Source organism: Podarcis pityusensis, assembly GCF_964106645.2.
Source record: "Podarcis pityusensis genome assembly, chromosome: Z".
Classification (NCBI taxonomy): domain Eukaryota; kingdom Metazoa; phylum Chordata; class Lepidosauria; order Squamata; family Lacertidae; genus Podarcis; species Podarcis pityusensis.
This window is the reverse complement of record NC_138044.1, coordinates 14,191,019-14,203,718: the sequence shown is the minus strand read 5'-3', so window position 1 is coordinate 14,203,718 and position 12,700 is coordinate 14,191,019. Positions and strand designations below refer to the sequence as shown.

General features: G+C 42.9%; 1 protein-coding gene and 1 long non-coding RNA gene across 7 annotated transcripts in view; both read left to right on the top strand.

The window, feature by feature from the left end:
* The window catches only part of LOC308468471, a 253,966-nt gene that overhangs the window by 217,171 nt on the left and 24,095 nt on the right, over window positions 1-12,700 (top strand). The window lies entirely within an intron of this gene.
* Window positions 1-12,700, top strand: part of MED27 (mediator complex subunit 27) — a 175,656-nt gene that overhangs the window by 142,382 nt on the left and 20,574 nt on the right. For 2 of the 6 annotated variants that reach the window (XM_080990651.1, XM_080990654.1), the window contains 2 exons: window positions 9,227-9,267; window positions 11,199-11,311. The exons of 2 other annotated variants lie outside the window; for them this stretch is intronic. In XM_080990651.1, the coding sequence (XP_080846777.1) occupies window positions 9,227-9,267; window positions 11,199-11,311 (154 nt within the window). The remainder of the gene's footprint in view (window positions 1-9,226; window positions 9,268-11,198; window positions 11,312-12,700) is intronic. 2 more of the 6 variants (XM_080990655.1, XR_013981653.1) reach the window with 2 other exon arrangements.

The window sequence follows — 12,700 nt, the reverse complement described above, 5'->3', positions numbered from 1 at the left end:
TGATTTACTATGTCCTCAGCCCTTAGACCAGTTGTGAGGATCCTTGCTCCCCACCCCGATGTTACTGGACAGTAAGTACCACAATACTTGGCCATTACCCATGCTTGCTAAAGCTGATGGGAATTATCATTAAGCAGCTTCTGAATGGCCAAAAGTTCTCCACATTTGCCTTAGGCCCATGTTGCATCATTATTAGTATCTACTATTGCTGGGGCACATCAGTTGCCCAGGCTTTGGATTTCTCTCCCCACTGCCAAGCCACCAGGAAATTGTACACCAATTTTCCATTCAATAAGAAAAACCTCTTTCTGATGAGAAATCAGGGACTTGTCCCAAGTTGGTTTAATCTGATGATAACCATAGCATTCTGAATGGCAGCTATTAAGGAAGTGCAACCTGCTTCCATGAGTGATCTGCTTTATGGGGGAAAAAGTCACCTGGTTTGAACCCCTAATTTCTCTTGACTGCATGCATTCCATATGGCTTTCTGTGGAGCTTTAGAGGATGTTAATGGGACCTGACAGCCTTCAAGTTGGTTTCTTTCTCTCTTCAGAGTGGAATGGGCTCTTGCTGAGATACCCACCTAGGCTCACCTTTTTGCCAGTAACAAGTACTAAGCACTCCTGTCTCTCACATTCTTCCCCCGCCCCTCTGGATCTCTCTCTCTCTTCTTATTACAAAACCCATTAAAAATACAAGGTTCATTATAACCAGACAAGCACTTGGCACCCATAGGCCATGTTATAATGAGGACAGAATTATTTTTCAAAAAAGCGAATCGCTTGTAACATACAACATTGTGTTACGCACTGACCCCTGAGTTCCTTAGCTGCTTGCTCTCCTTAGGATTTAAAAGGCGGTGGTGGGGGTGGATCTGCTCTGCTGGAAAGAACATATAATTCCATTTTTCAGGTAAAAGATTCTCCCACTAGAGAGAAAATAAAAGGTGTCCAAAGATTGCCTTGGCCTGGCTTTAAACTGGGTTGCCTAGTAACACACACAGGCTGAGGTAGGGACACTGCACATGTGCAGAAGCTTCTGGGATGTCCTGAAAGGAGGGGGAACTTGAGCCACTCTTTTCCTGGAACTGACTGACAGCATCACTGCATGTTTCTCCTGGAAGCTTTGTCAGGTGGGAACCTTAAGGGATGCATTTCGCTTCCACACAGAAGAACACACAGTTCTGGTTCTCACCCATCTAAAGAAGGTTCTTCACTTCACTTCACTTCCTTTTCAAGGGAGCATACAAGTGAAGCAGACATTTAAGATACCAGTAAAATAAAATCTAAAAACTGACTGTCCAAAAATCCTCTTTTTCTTTTCAATGTGCAGAACAGATAATAATCTATCTGGCACCTCAAAGTGGAGTTGGGGTATCTCATAAATTTAATACACTTGGACCCCTTTTTACCAGCAAGTGCTTGAGGTGACTTGCAATCAGTCATATTTTTTTTTAATCTTCACAACATTGTACTTATTGAATTTTTGTGTTTTCAATCTGGAAGCTGCTTTGGGGTGGGGGGGGCAGGGTATGCGTGAGCATACATGAAAGGCAAGGTAGAAATGTCCTAAAATAAAGCTTGTGAAGGAGCTTGTAGCAGAGTATTTGAGTAGTGCCATCTGCTATCATTTTTCCATACTGGGATCTTTGGGAGTAAGGGCAGAATACACATTTAATAACTTAATTAGTAAGATTACAAAAGCTTACCTTTCCAGCTGCCAAAGAGACACACATACACCAGTCAGAGAGAGAGCCAGTGTGTTGTAGTGGACTCGTTACCTGGTGAACCGGGTTCGCTTCCCCGCTCCTCCACATGCAGCTGCTGGGTGACCTTGGGCTAGTCACACTTCTCTGAAGTCTCTCAGCCTCACTCACCTCACAGAGTGTTTGTTGTGGGGAAGGAAGGGAAAGGAGAGTGTTAGCCGCTTTGAGACTCCCTAGGGTAGTGACAAAGCGGGATATCAAATCCAAACTCTTCTTCAGTCTTCATTTAGATTTGTAAGTGCCTGAGGGCAGAGACCTGTCTTCTTCTTTTACTCCATAAAATGCAGTGGATGAAGCTATAAATATTATTATCATAGTATAGCAAAGGGGCACAGAATTCAAAAAAGCCCTAATGGAAATCAAATTCATGTGTGCATAAGTTAGGATTGCAGAGTTATCCTGGGTCAGGCTAGAATAGGGAGTCTCAGATCCTTACAGAGCTGGTGACTCATATTCAGTAAAGCATATGACAAGGGTGAGGAACCTTCTTCAGCCCAAGGGCCACATTCCCTTCTCATCAACCTTCCAAGGGCCATATGCCAGTGGTGAGCAGAGCTAGAGGTAGAAGTGGGTAGAGCAATGAAAATAAATTCTTACCTTGTGCAGTAGGCTAGATTATATACACACACACATAGTTCTGTATCCTCCAAGCATGCAAGAGTCATTATCAGAGTTCAAGGGCACAGTCCAACAAGGCAAAAACACTCAAGGAGGGTACAAAGCAAGGCTCGGGAGGAGAGTGGCCTGGGTGGATGAGGGTGGCTAAGAAGGGACTGTGGCATGTGGTGAGCGAATTCCAAGAGCTAGGGCCGAAACTAGGCTTTCTGTCACCTGGGGCAAAGACCCAGTTTGTCACACACACCCCACGTGCGTTTGCGTACACAGACACACACATCTCTCAACACATTTGTTCACAAAGGGCATAAAAAGTAGCAAGAAGGAAAAAAAGTAATCTGGAGAAGAGATAGTCTCTCCAAATAGTAAAATTGTCTCTGTGTGTATCTGGCTTTCATTCAACCTTAAGCAGATCTCATCAGAGAGTAATAGATCATTTGACAAATTCTAAGTATTATGACAGATAGATAGATAGATAGATAGATGATAGATAGATAGATAGATAGATAGATAGATAGATAGATAGATAGATGATAGTTAATGGAAACTGATAATGATCAGGCACATACCCAGAGAGTAAGCCCTATTGAACTCAGTGGGAGTTACTTGTGAATAAAGATGCTTAAGATTGCAGTATAAGACTGCAGAATCTTTACACAGTTTCCTGGGAGCAAGCTCCATTGAATTCAGCGGGACATTCTTCTTAGTAGTAAATGCTTGCAGTTTAAGGCTCTAAAAGCAGGCATGGCCAAATGTGGCCCTCCAGCTGTTTTGGGACTACAATTGCCACCATCCCTGACCACTGGTCCTGTTAGCTAGGGATGATGGGAGTTGTAGTCCCAAAACAGTTGGAGGGCCAAGTTTGTCCATGCTTGCTCTAAAGAATAAAGTAAAAGAAAAAAATACTCCACAAGTTTTCCTTAAAAATTGCTGGCTGCTGAATCATTGCAATTAAGGAATTTAGAGTGGATTGGCTACATTTCCCTTCCAAATTACAGGAAGGGATAAATACAAAGTGCTTCATATGTCAGCATCACATTTATTTCATTGCAGGTATTTTATTTTCAGTATAAAGACGACTGATTTTTTTGTAGATGATTGTATGCAGCAGTGCCCTCTTTATGTATACACATGATGTAAACATGTATGTTGTCCTCTAAATCCAACACACACTGAGACACAGAGACAGAGAAAGAACACCTAAGTATGCAATACGCCAAAGTGCTTATCTTGTGAACTTGACATGTAAATTGTTTAAGCATGACAAAAGCATCTGGCCCCAAAAAGGACAGGAGGTGGTGTTCTGATCTCTTTAACTAACCTCTGAGACATTGAGGGAAGCAAAAGAAGAAAGCAATGAAACTTCCCCTTTTCAACTTTGCTTGGCGAGCAACCTTCTCAAGGATTTCTCTTTCGCACACAGTTCCAAAAACAGACAGGGGGAAAGGGGAAGGAGGATCATTTTCCAGGATTTCCTGCTTCCCCTTGCAAATCAGCATCCCTCTGGTGCTCAGCAGCTTGAGGTCCACAGAAGGATGCTGAAGGACACTTGGCACTTTTAGACTCCGGAGCTGCAAGGAGGGGGAAGCCCTCCCCCATAAGCTGGGAGTCTCAATGGAGCCCCTCTAGAGTTTTCACCCAGGGCTGAGACCCCAGCTAGGCCCACCCCCCCACCCCCATTACCTGCAAAAGCCAGATATAAGAGCCAGATATTCCTGGGGGGCCGCTTGGCCCCTGGGCCTTGATTTTATGGCTTTGTTTCAGGGCTTTTGGTAGCACTGAGTTGGACTTTTGCTGAAGATCCACACATCATTTTTCAGCTGCAATGACAGTGAGGAGAGGTTTGGTTGAACTAGTGCAGTATTGCTTTCTTAACTGCACCTTTTTGGGACTGAGTGATTGCCATCATAGCTGGATTTTCTTCTTGAAGAGCTGTTTTGGGGAAACCGCTTAAGTGATGTTGAACAAGCTTGTTCTAGTTTATCCACTCTCGCTGCCAGTGGTTGAGAGAGATGTCCTAAGAGAAAAGAAAAGTAGATTATAAAAATCAAAACTCTTGTCTTAACCGTGAAAGGGGCCTGTTGTTCTTCCTATTCAAAATGCAAATAGCAATGAAGAAAAGATGGACAGGAAATTTTCATGCCAAAGTAGAGAGAGAAAATGCTTAACCTTCTCCTTTGTTACTCCCCTCCCCCCACATAATACCATCACTCAACATAGTGCTTCATAAAGGAAAGAAGAATATCTGTCCCTGCCCTGAAATCTTAATTTCTAAACCAAAAATCTAAATTTCAGCAGCGGGAAGGAGAGGGGTTGTTTTTTAGTAAACATGGATGTTTTCCTCTAGTCAAGTAGTGTATAAATTTTGTTAAACAAATAAAATAAAAAAATAAGAGAGGCAAAAAAACCCCATGCTAACAAATGCTGTTGCATGTAGGATGAAGGGGTTAAGCCAAAGGCTTCATTAAAAGGGATATGGGTGGGAAAGTTGGCAACACAGATGCATCCCAAGAAAGTGTTTCCAGGCTTAAGGAGGTGAAGCAAAGCAAGGAATAAGAGTTTCCTAACAAAGTGAAAACAGGCATACCAGCTGGCAAGGCCCTGCTCATATTCTAGGCTCTTGGAATAAATAGATTTGCCGTTTGAATTCTAAGTATTTGACTGACGATTTACTTTCAGTTCTTTCAGGCATTTTACTTAGAAGTCCCACTAAAATCAATTGCACCGATACTTCTTGGTTGGCTTGGAAGTAAGTCACTGGGACCACAGTCCTAGAGACAGTTTGCTCAGGCCAGCTGAAATCAGTAGCCTTAAGCATGTTTTTATTGGATGGCATCCTGTGGGTATTCCCCCCTCCCTTCCCCAACATGGTGAAAAGGTGGACCATTTATAATGCAGAGTGGAAGATATTAAATGAGAACTATTAACGCTTTGCTTTGTATTGTGCATTAGGCATTTAACATCCTGTGGTCTAAATTGCTTCTTGCCTTTTGCACTAGGTGGGTGCTTCATCACAGTCTCACTTGAATTACCCTGTTAAGCAACCTGTGTTGTGGCAGTTACTCTGCGCTGCTGCTCCTCCCCCCCCCCCCTTTTTTTTGGATGCAAACTGGGACCTGTCAGTCTTCACTTTACGACCAGTTCTGGCTCTGATTCTCCTGCAGTTTCTCCTGGTCCATCGCTCCACCACAGACTGATGCATTTTAATTGGCCACATAGCAGCACGAGTGGCTTCATGCCACCCATATTTTCAGGCATACTCTCCCTACTTCTGTCAGTGGCACAGTCCACGCATGACAGGCAATTAGCTGGTACCTTTCAGATACTTGACTAACGGACTTCTTGCAGCTCATCCTTTTGGGACAGACTTTGACCCGAGCCATTAATTTGCTCACCCAGCTCTGCTAATCAAAACAAAAACTGCATTAGTATTTCTTTGGCAGTCGTGACTTGCTGCATTTGTACAAGCGCTGGAAGTGGGGAAAGAGCCATGACTTGACAAGTTTGGAATGGGCAGTGCTACCTGGCCAAATAGGTTTTTGCACTAGGTAAGGCTAAAGGAATGTGAGGAGGGGGTGTCTCTGTTGAATTGCCCTGTTAAGCCACCTGGGTTATGGTAATGTTCTGACTTCGTTAATTACCCCATATCAATAAGAAAAGGCAGCTTTTTGCCTCCCAGCATAAGTGAGGAGAAGAAATAGTGGTATCAAAGGAAAGCTTCAAAGACAGCCAGAACCGTCTCTCGAGTAATTTCTGATCCCGGCATTCTTTCCACTTCAAAGCAGGATGTGTGTGTGTTTGGGTAAAGGGGAGGGGGGTTGAATCCGATTTCTCTAATAAGAGTTGGCATCAGCCCTGTTTGATATTAGATGCAGGGAACATTTTGATTTGTTATCGCCTTTGAAATCGTTCAGACGACCTTCAGAAAATGGCCTCTTGTTACTTGTGCTGGGGGTGGGTGGGGAGAGTAGGGCACTGGGAGAAAGAGAGAGAGTGAATTGAGGCACAATTTAATTCACATGCAGAGGATGCCTTGAAATTGTGCTCTCAGCAGCTTTTTAGTTACAAATGTGTGTCTTGATTGAAAGTGAAAAGTTGAAGAATAATAGACCTGCAACAATGCATTGTTTAGCACACCCACCTCATTCGTCTGGTTTCATGGTGGTGGGTTTACAGGCCTTGCATATGGCTCCATTTTATTTTTAAAACCTTGGTGAGCATTAAAAAGAATGCAAGAATTGAATTACGTACATTAGGGCTCTTCAGCTCCTATGCTAAGGAATTACCGTTCAGAACTGATTTCAGTTGTTGTGACTGGCATTGTGCTTTTTCTGTGTGGTTCATCTTTTCTTTGTTTTGTTTTTAACAAAAGAATGAAAATAAATACTGAGAGACTTGATCCTTTATGAAGCCATGGTGCTCATGTTGGCAAGTGCCACCATGACATGAAAGGAAAGGAAAGGGTGTTGGTTTTGAAACAGCCAGTCTTGCTCATTGGATCAGATAACTTTGATCCAGCTGCATCGTTTGATTTTCACTGGCTCTGCAGTTGCTTCTGCACTGATCCAGGTAATGTTGTTAGGTTTTTTTCCACCTATGTGTGGATCATAGGCTGACAATGCTAGCCCCATGGCTACCTGTCTGTTTCTGGATATAATTCAAAGTGCTGGTTATGACTTTAAAGGCCCTATGCAACTTAGGCCTAAGTTATCTGCTGGACCATATTCTCCTGAATCTGCCTGCACTCTGAAATCTTTGGGAAAGGCTCGGTCCTTTCAGATATGTTTGGTGGGGGCCCTATCACCTTGGTGGCTGCTCCCAGAATTTGGAACTCCCTCCTTAGAGAAGCTAGACTGGCTCCATCCTTTTGTCAGCAAGTAAAGACCATTTTATTCTAACAGGCTTTTGGGGTGTGACTTTTTTTGTTTTGTTTTTTAAGAAAAGGGCTTTTAAATAGTGTTGTGAGGGCTTTCTAATAGCATTGTGATATTTTTACTGTTCATATTTTAATAAATTTGTTTTAACTATTGTAGTTTAATTACCGTATTTTTCTCTCTGTAAGACGCACCAGACCATGACGCACCTAGTTTTTGGAGGAGGAAAACAAGAAAAAAATATTCTGAATCTCAGAAGCCAGAACAAGAAGAGGAATCGCTGCGCAGCGAGAGCAGCGATCTCTCTTGCTGTTTTGGCTTCTGGGATAGCTGCGCAGCCTGCATTCACTCCATAAGACCCACATACATTTCCCCGTACTTTTTAGGAGGGGAAAAAGTGAGTCTTATAGAGCAAAAAATACGGTACTTTTCAACTATTATCTTTTTAATTTAGTTTTTATTAAAGATTTTATTGGATTATAAAAGTGCTTGCATTGTCTCTATTTTCAGGTCGTAGAGTCTTTTCTACAGATGAGTTACATTCAGTGTGAGGTGTTAATGTTGTATACAGTATAAGGTTGGGAGAGAAGATAGGTGGGAGAAGAGATGTTGTTAGTCTTCTGTACTATATCTGTGTTGTTTTAATTTGTGTAAGCCACATTGAGTACTAGTCTGGAGAAAAGAAAGATAAATAAACATAGTCATCATCACATATGTGGAAGGTACAGCTGCTACTCAGAACATAGCGTAAAAGCAACCCCATCATTCCAGTTAACATGGAGCCAGAGTGAGCCTTGAAACTAGAGGTTGCCAACCTATTTAGGCCCATGGTCACATTTTTCTTTTTTAAAAAAATGATATTTATTAAAGTTTCAAAGAAAAAACATTACATAGATAAAAAAGAAAGGAAAAATAAAAAAATACAAAATACAGAAAAAAGATAAAAAACACTTAAAAGAAAAACACATCAATCTTTCCATAACTTACATTTCATTTCCTTACTTCCCTGACTTCCTCACACCTCCCTTTTTTGTATTCCAGTTCTATTAGTTAATTCAGCAATTCCTTTCCCTCTTTGTTTTTATCTTAATCCTTTAACTTAACATATTATAACTTTAAATTCTCATCTGTTAACAATCCATTTGTACATACACCTTTATAACATTGTTGCTAAGACCACTTAATTTCATTCTGACATCATTCTAACATTCATTAATTTTGCAGTATTTCTGTAAATAGTCTTTAAATTTCTTCCAGTCTTCTTCCACCGACTCTTCTCCCTCCATGGTCACATTTTTCTTCTCTCTCCCCATGGAATAGCCATGAAAGTGAACGTCCACTTTTGCAAGGGATCTGGGTAAAAGTTGGATCAAGTAGAATTAATCTGAGCCTTGAAAAACTCACAGAGCTGAAAGTGGAACTGAGAAATAGCATGAATCCTCCTTTGGCAGAACCCTCTAGTTCCCATGGTTCAACCATGGCTTGATCTTAAATACCAGTTCTTCCATGTTTACCTCTCCCTCCACTTCCCTACCTTCTGTTGTCTCTCCTGTGCCAGATTTATGGATTTCAAGCTCCTCTGGGCAAGGGCTTGCCCTCCTGTACTCTCTAAAGCACCTGCATATTGATGGTGTCATATGAATAAATAATAATGATATTTACAAGAATGTTAAATGAGGTGGGGTGTGTTCCAGATAGGAGAGGAAAAACAGAGCTAGTGCAAGATATTTGGAATTGAAAAGGAGTGAGCCATAAATTTGTGATTGTTGGGGTGGGCTGCTAGAATACTGCAAGGAGTTTGTCTTGATCTACCCCCAGCTTTACCAAAAGCATAGCAACCATCTACATAAAATTGAACTCAGTTACTTAGTGGCACATTTCACTAATCCATGCTCTCCACAATCCTTTAAACCCCAAAATCCAGTTGCAAGACTTTACTGTGTTTTAATATTGAAATGTATTGCTTTTTCAGCCCGCTGCTCTTGAAAAATGTAAAAGGCAACTGAATCTCAGGTGTGTGCATAACATTACCCTGTGACCTTAACTTCTGCTTAACAAAGGTCTCTCCTTCCCAGGAATCTAAATACAATATTCAAGGGGGGGCATTTTATTTGGTCCCTGTAGGCCAGTTTTCTGGCTTAATTCAGCTAAATGTTTTCTGTGTCACTTGTCACTGAATTGCTTATGTTGTGGACACAAGACTGCATCAAGGCTTTATGAGAGATGCCCTTGTTACAGACACAGTTCTGACACTGTTAAATATTCACATGGATCAGCACAACCTGTTCCAAATGAATTGAAGCGATTGTGCTGTCTAGGTGGAGGGCGAAGTAGCCCAGGAGGACTTGTTTGTATGAGTTTATATTGTGGCAGTACAGCAATAGGTAATTGCATGAAAACTTCTATAGATGCTCATGCAAAAGTTCATTCCTAAGTAGGTCTACTCAGAATAAGTCCTGTTGAATTCAATAGAGCTTACTCCTAATTATGTGAGGTTAGGATAGCAGCCTAAATTATTACAGAAGAAACAGCAGAAGATAAACAAGGCTTTTGGTTTGTCTTCATAAGTGCGACCATTTGGGCAAGATTGGCACTCAATCAGGTATGTGAGGACAGCATTGCATTTAAGCTCTAGCCTAGTAGCAAATGGGAAAGTCACCCAGGGATGTGAATTGAAACATCAGCAATATACAGATGGCACTGCTGTATCTCCTTTTTCCACCTCTTCATCCCATGGAGGCTGTTGAACTCCTGAACTGGTGCCTGGAAGCTGTTTGGGCTGAATGAGGGAGAACAAGCAGAGACTTTAGTCCAGACAAAATAGAGGCATTATAAGTAGGGAAACATACTACTCTGGATAGAGGTTTTTGACTGGTCTTAGATTGAGGTTGCACTCTCCCCTGAAGGACCAACCAAGTTTGCCCAGATGATGGCAGCCAAGAATCCTTTATAGGAGCTAGGGAAGGTATGCCAGTTGACTGTTATCCATGCACTAGTGGGGTCATGACTATTGTAATAAACTGAGGCTGCCCAGACAACATGAGGTTGACTTTGAAGACGGTTTGGAAATTTCAGCTGGAGCAAAATTGTGGCCACCTAGGTACTGTTCAGTGCCAGGCAGTCAGTTCACATTACGTCTATATTGTACTAATTATCCTGTTTGCCAGTGTATTTCCAGTCCCCATTTTAAAGTGCTGGCACTCAAAGTTACAGCTCACAGGGCAGCTGATACATGTTCAGGAGATTGTTCCACAATAGGCATATCTCTAGCATGCTGGCAGCATTTGTGAGGGAATGGTTTGGGTGTCTATACAGGCTTGACATGCACAGACCCACTCTCCCAATCAGGGCTGGCCCAAGACCTTTTAGCACCTGAGGCAAGCCATAAAATGGTGTCCCCCAGACCAGAGAAGAAGGGAGGAGTGAAGATATACATCAGGAACAATGGTGAGGGTCAAAGCAACCTTACCTGATGGTAGAACTGGTAATCAAAGGCAGGTGCAGAGTCCAGGAGACCCCAGAGGGCAGCTTCTGTGATTTCCTCCATAGGAGGAAGACCAGCAGTCCCTCCTATTTGCCAAGAGGCCATTGTGGAGGCAGCAGATTGGGCCTCCAAGGAACCCTGGCACTGCAGCAGCAACAGAGGGCAATGCATTCCTCAGAGGTTGGATTTGCCGCTTCTGTGGATTCTGCTGATAGAGGCAGTTGCCTCACCTTGCTTTGTGAGTGGGCCAGCCCTGCTCCTACCTCCTGTGAGGCTGGATGCCTGAATAGGCCTTTTATTTCATGTGCACTGGACCCCTTATCTAGTGGAAAGGTTTAGGATTCCAGTTTAAATTTGCTTGTCAGGAATAATTCCAATAGGAATCAGTCTAATAAAAAAGGTGGAATGAATCTGTGTTTCTTAATATTTCATGTATGTTAATCTTGCTTGCATCCGCCAGGACCTTGACTCTATTGTTACAGCAGATGAATTTCAAGAGATGTCCAGAATACTGTTATGTTGGAAGAGTTTCAGTTAGAAAGTCTCAAGGATGCAAACAAGGTGCTTGGATTGGTCAAGATGACAGTTTGTGTTCTGGACCCATGGCCCTCTTGGCTGAGAAAAACTAGCAGGGAAGGGACAGCTGGCTGGACGAGGGAAGTATTAATGCTTCCTTGTGAGAGGGAGAGGGCCATGTCTGCTTGATGAAGGCAGTAGCAACACCACTCATTAAGAAACTCTCCCTGGATTCAGAAAATCTAAGTAATTACCAACCAGTTGCCAATTTCCCCTTCTTGGGCAAAGTTCTTGAGCAAGTGGTCATGGGTCAGATCCAGACGCTATTGGAGGAAATTGTTTTTCTAGATCCTTATCAGTCAGGATTTAGGCCCAGTTTTTGCACAGAAACCACTTTGGTCACCCTGCATGATGATCTCTGTCAAGAGGCAGGCAAGGGAAATGTGTCCCTGTTAATTCTCCCCAACCTCTCAGTGTATTTTGATACCATCAACCATGGTATCCTTCTGAAGCGACTGTCCAAGTTGGAGGTGGGTGGCACCACCTTGTGATGGTTTCAGTCCTACTTGGATGGTCCAGAGGGTGATTCTTGGTGAGTGCTCTTTGTTTCCATTTGGGGTTCCTCAGGGTTTGATTTTATCCCCTGTGTTGTTGAACATGTATCTACATGAAACCTCTGAGTGAGGTCAACTGGAGTTTTGGAGTATGTTGTCAGCATTATGCTGATGACACACAGCTCTATTCCTCCTTTGCATCTGCAGGTGTGGCAGTGGCTGTGTAATGTACTGGACAAGAGCCAGTAAAGTGAAGCTTAATCCGGATAAGGCTCAGGCACTGTTAGTGGGTGGTTCTCTGAACTGGATAGATTGAAGGTTGCCCATTCTTGATGGGTTTGCACTCCCTCTGAAGGAATAGGTACACAGTTTGGGAGTACTCCTGGATCCATTGCTGTCACTTGAGGCTCAGGTGGCCTTGGTGGGGCAGAGTGCCTTCAGTCACTTTGGCTGATGGCCCAGCTGTACCCCTGTCAGGACAGGGCTAACCTAATTTCTGTCATGTGCTTTGGCAACATCTAGGTTAGATTTCTGCAATGTGTTATACATAGGACTGCCTCTGAAGAAGGCTGCTGCAAGATTTAGTGGTCAGGTTGCTCACCAGAGCAGTACAATTTGAGCATATGATACCAATCCTAGCCCAACAGCACTGCGTGCAAGTTAGTTTCTGGGCCCAATTCAGAGTACTGGATTTGACCTATAAAGCCTTAACCGGCTCAGGATTGCAATATCTCAAGGACCACCTCTCCCTATATGCGCCGTCCCAGACCCTGCGTTCATCATCTGATGCTCTTGCTTGTCTGCCTCCACAATGAGAGGTCTGGAGGGCATCAAAACGAGAATGGGCCTTTTTCTGTGGTGGCTTCCCACTTGTGGAAGGTTCTCCCAAGAG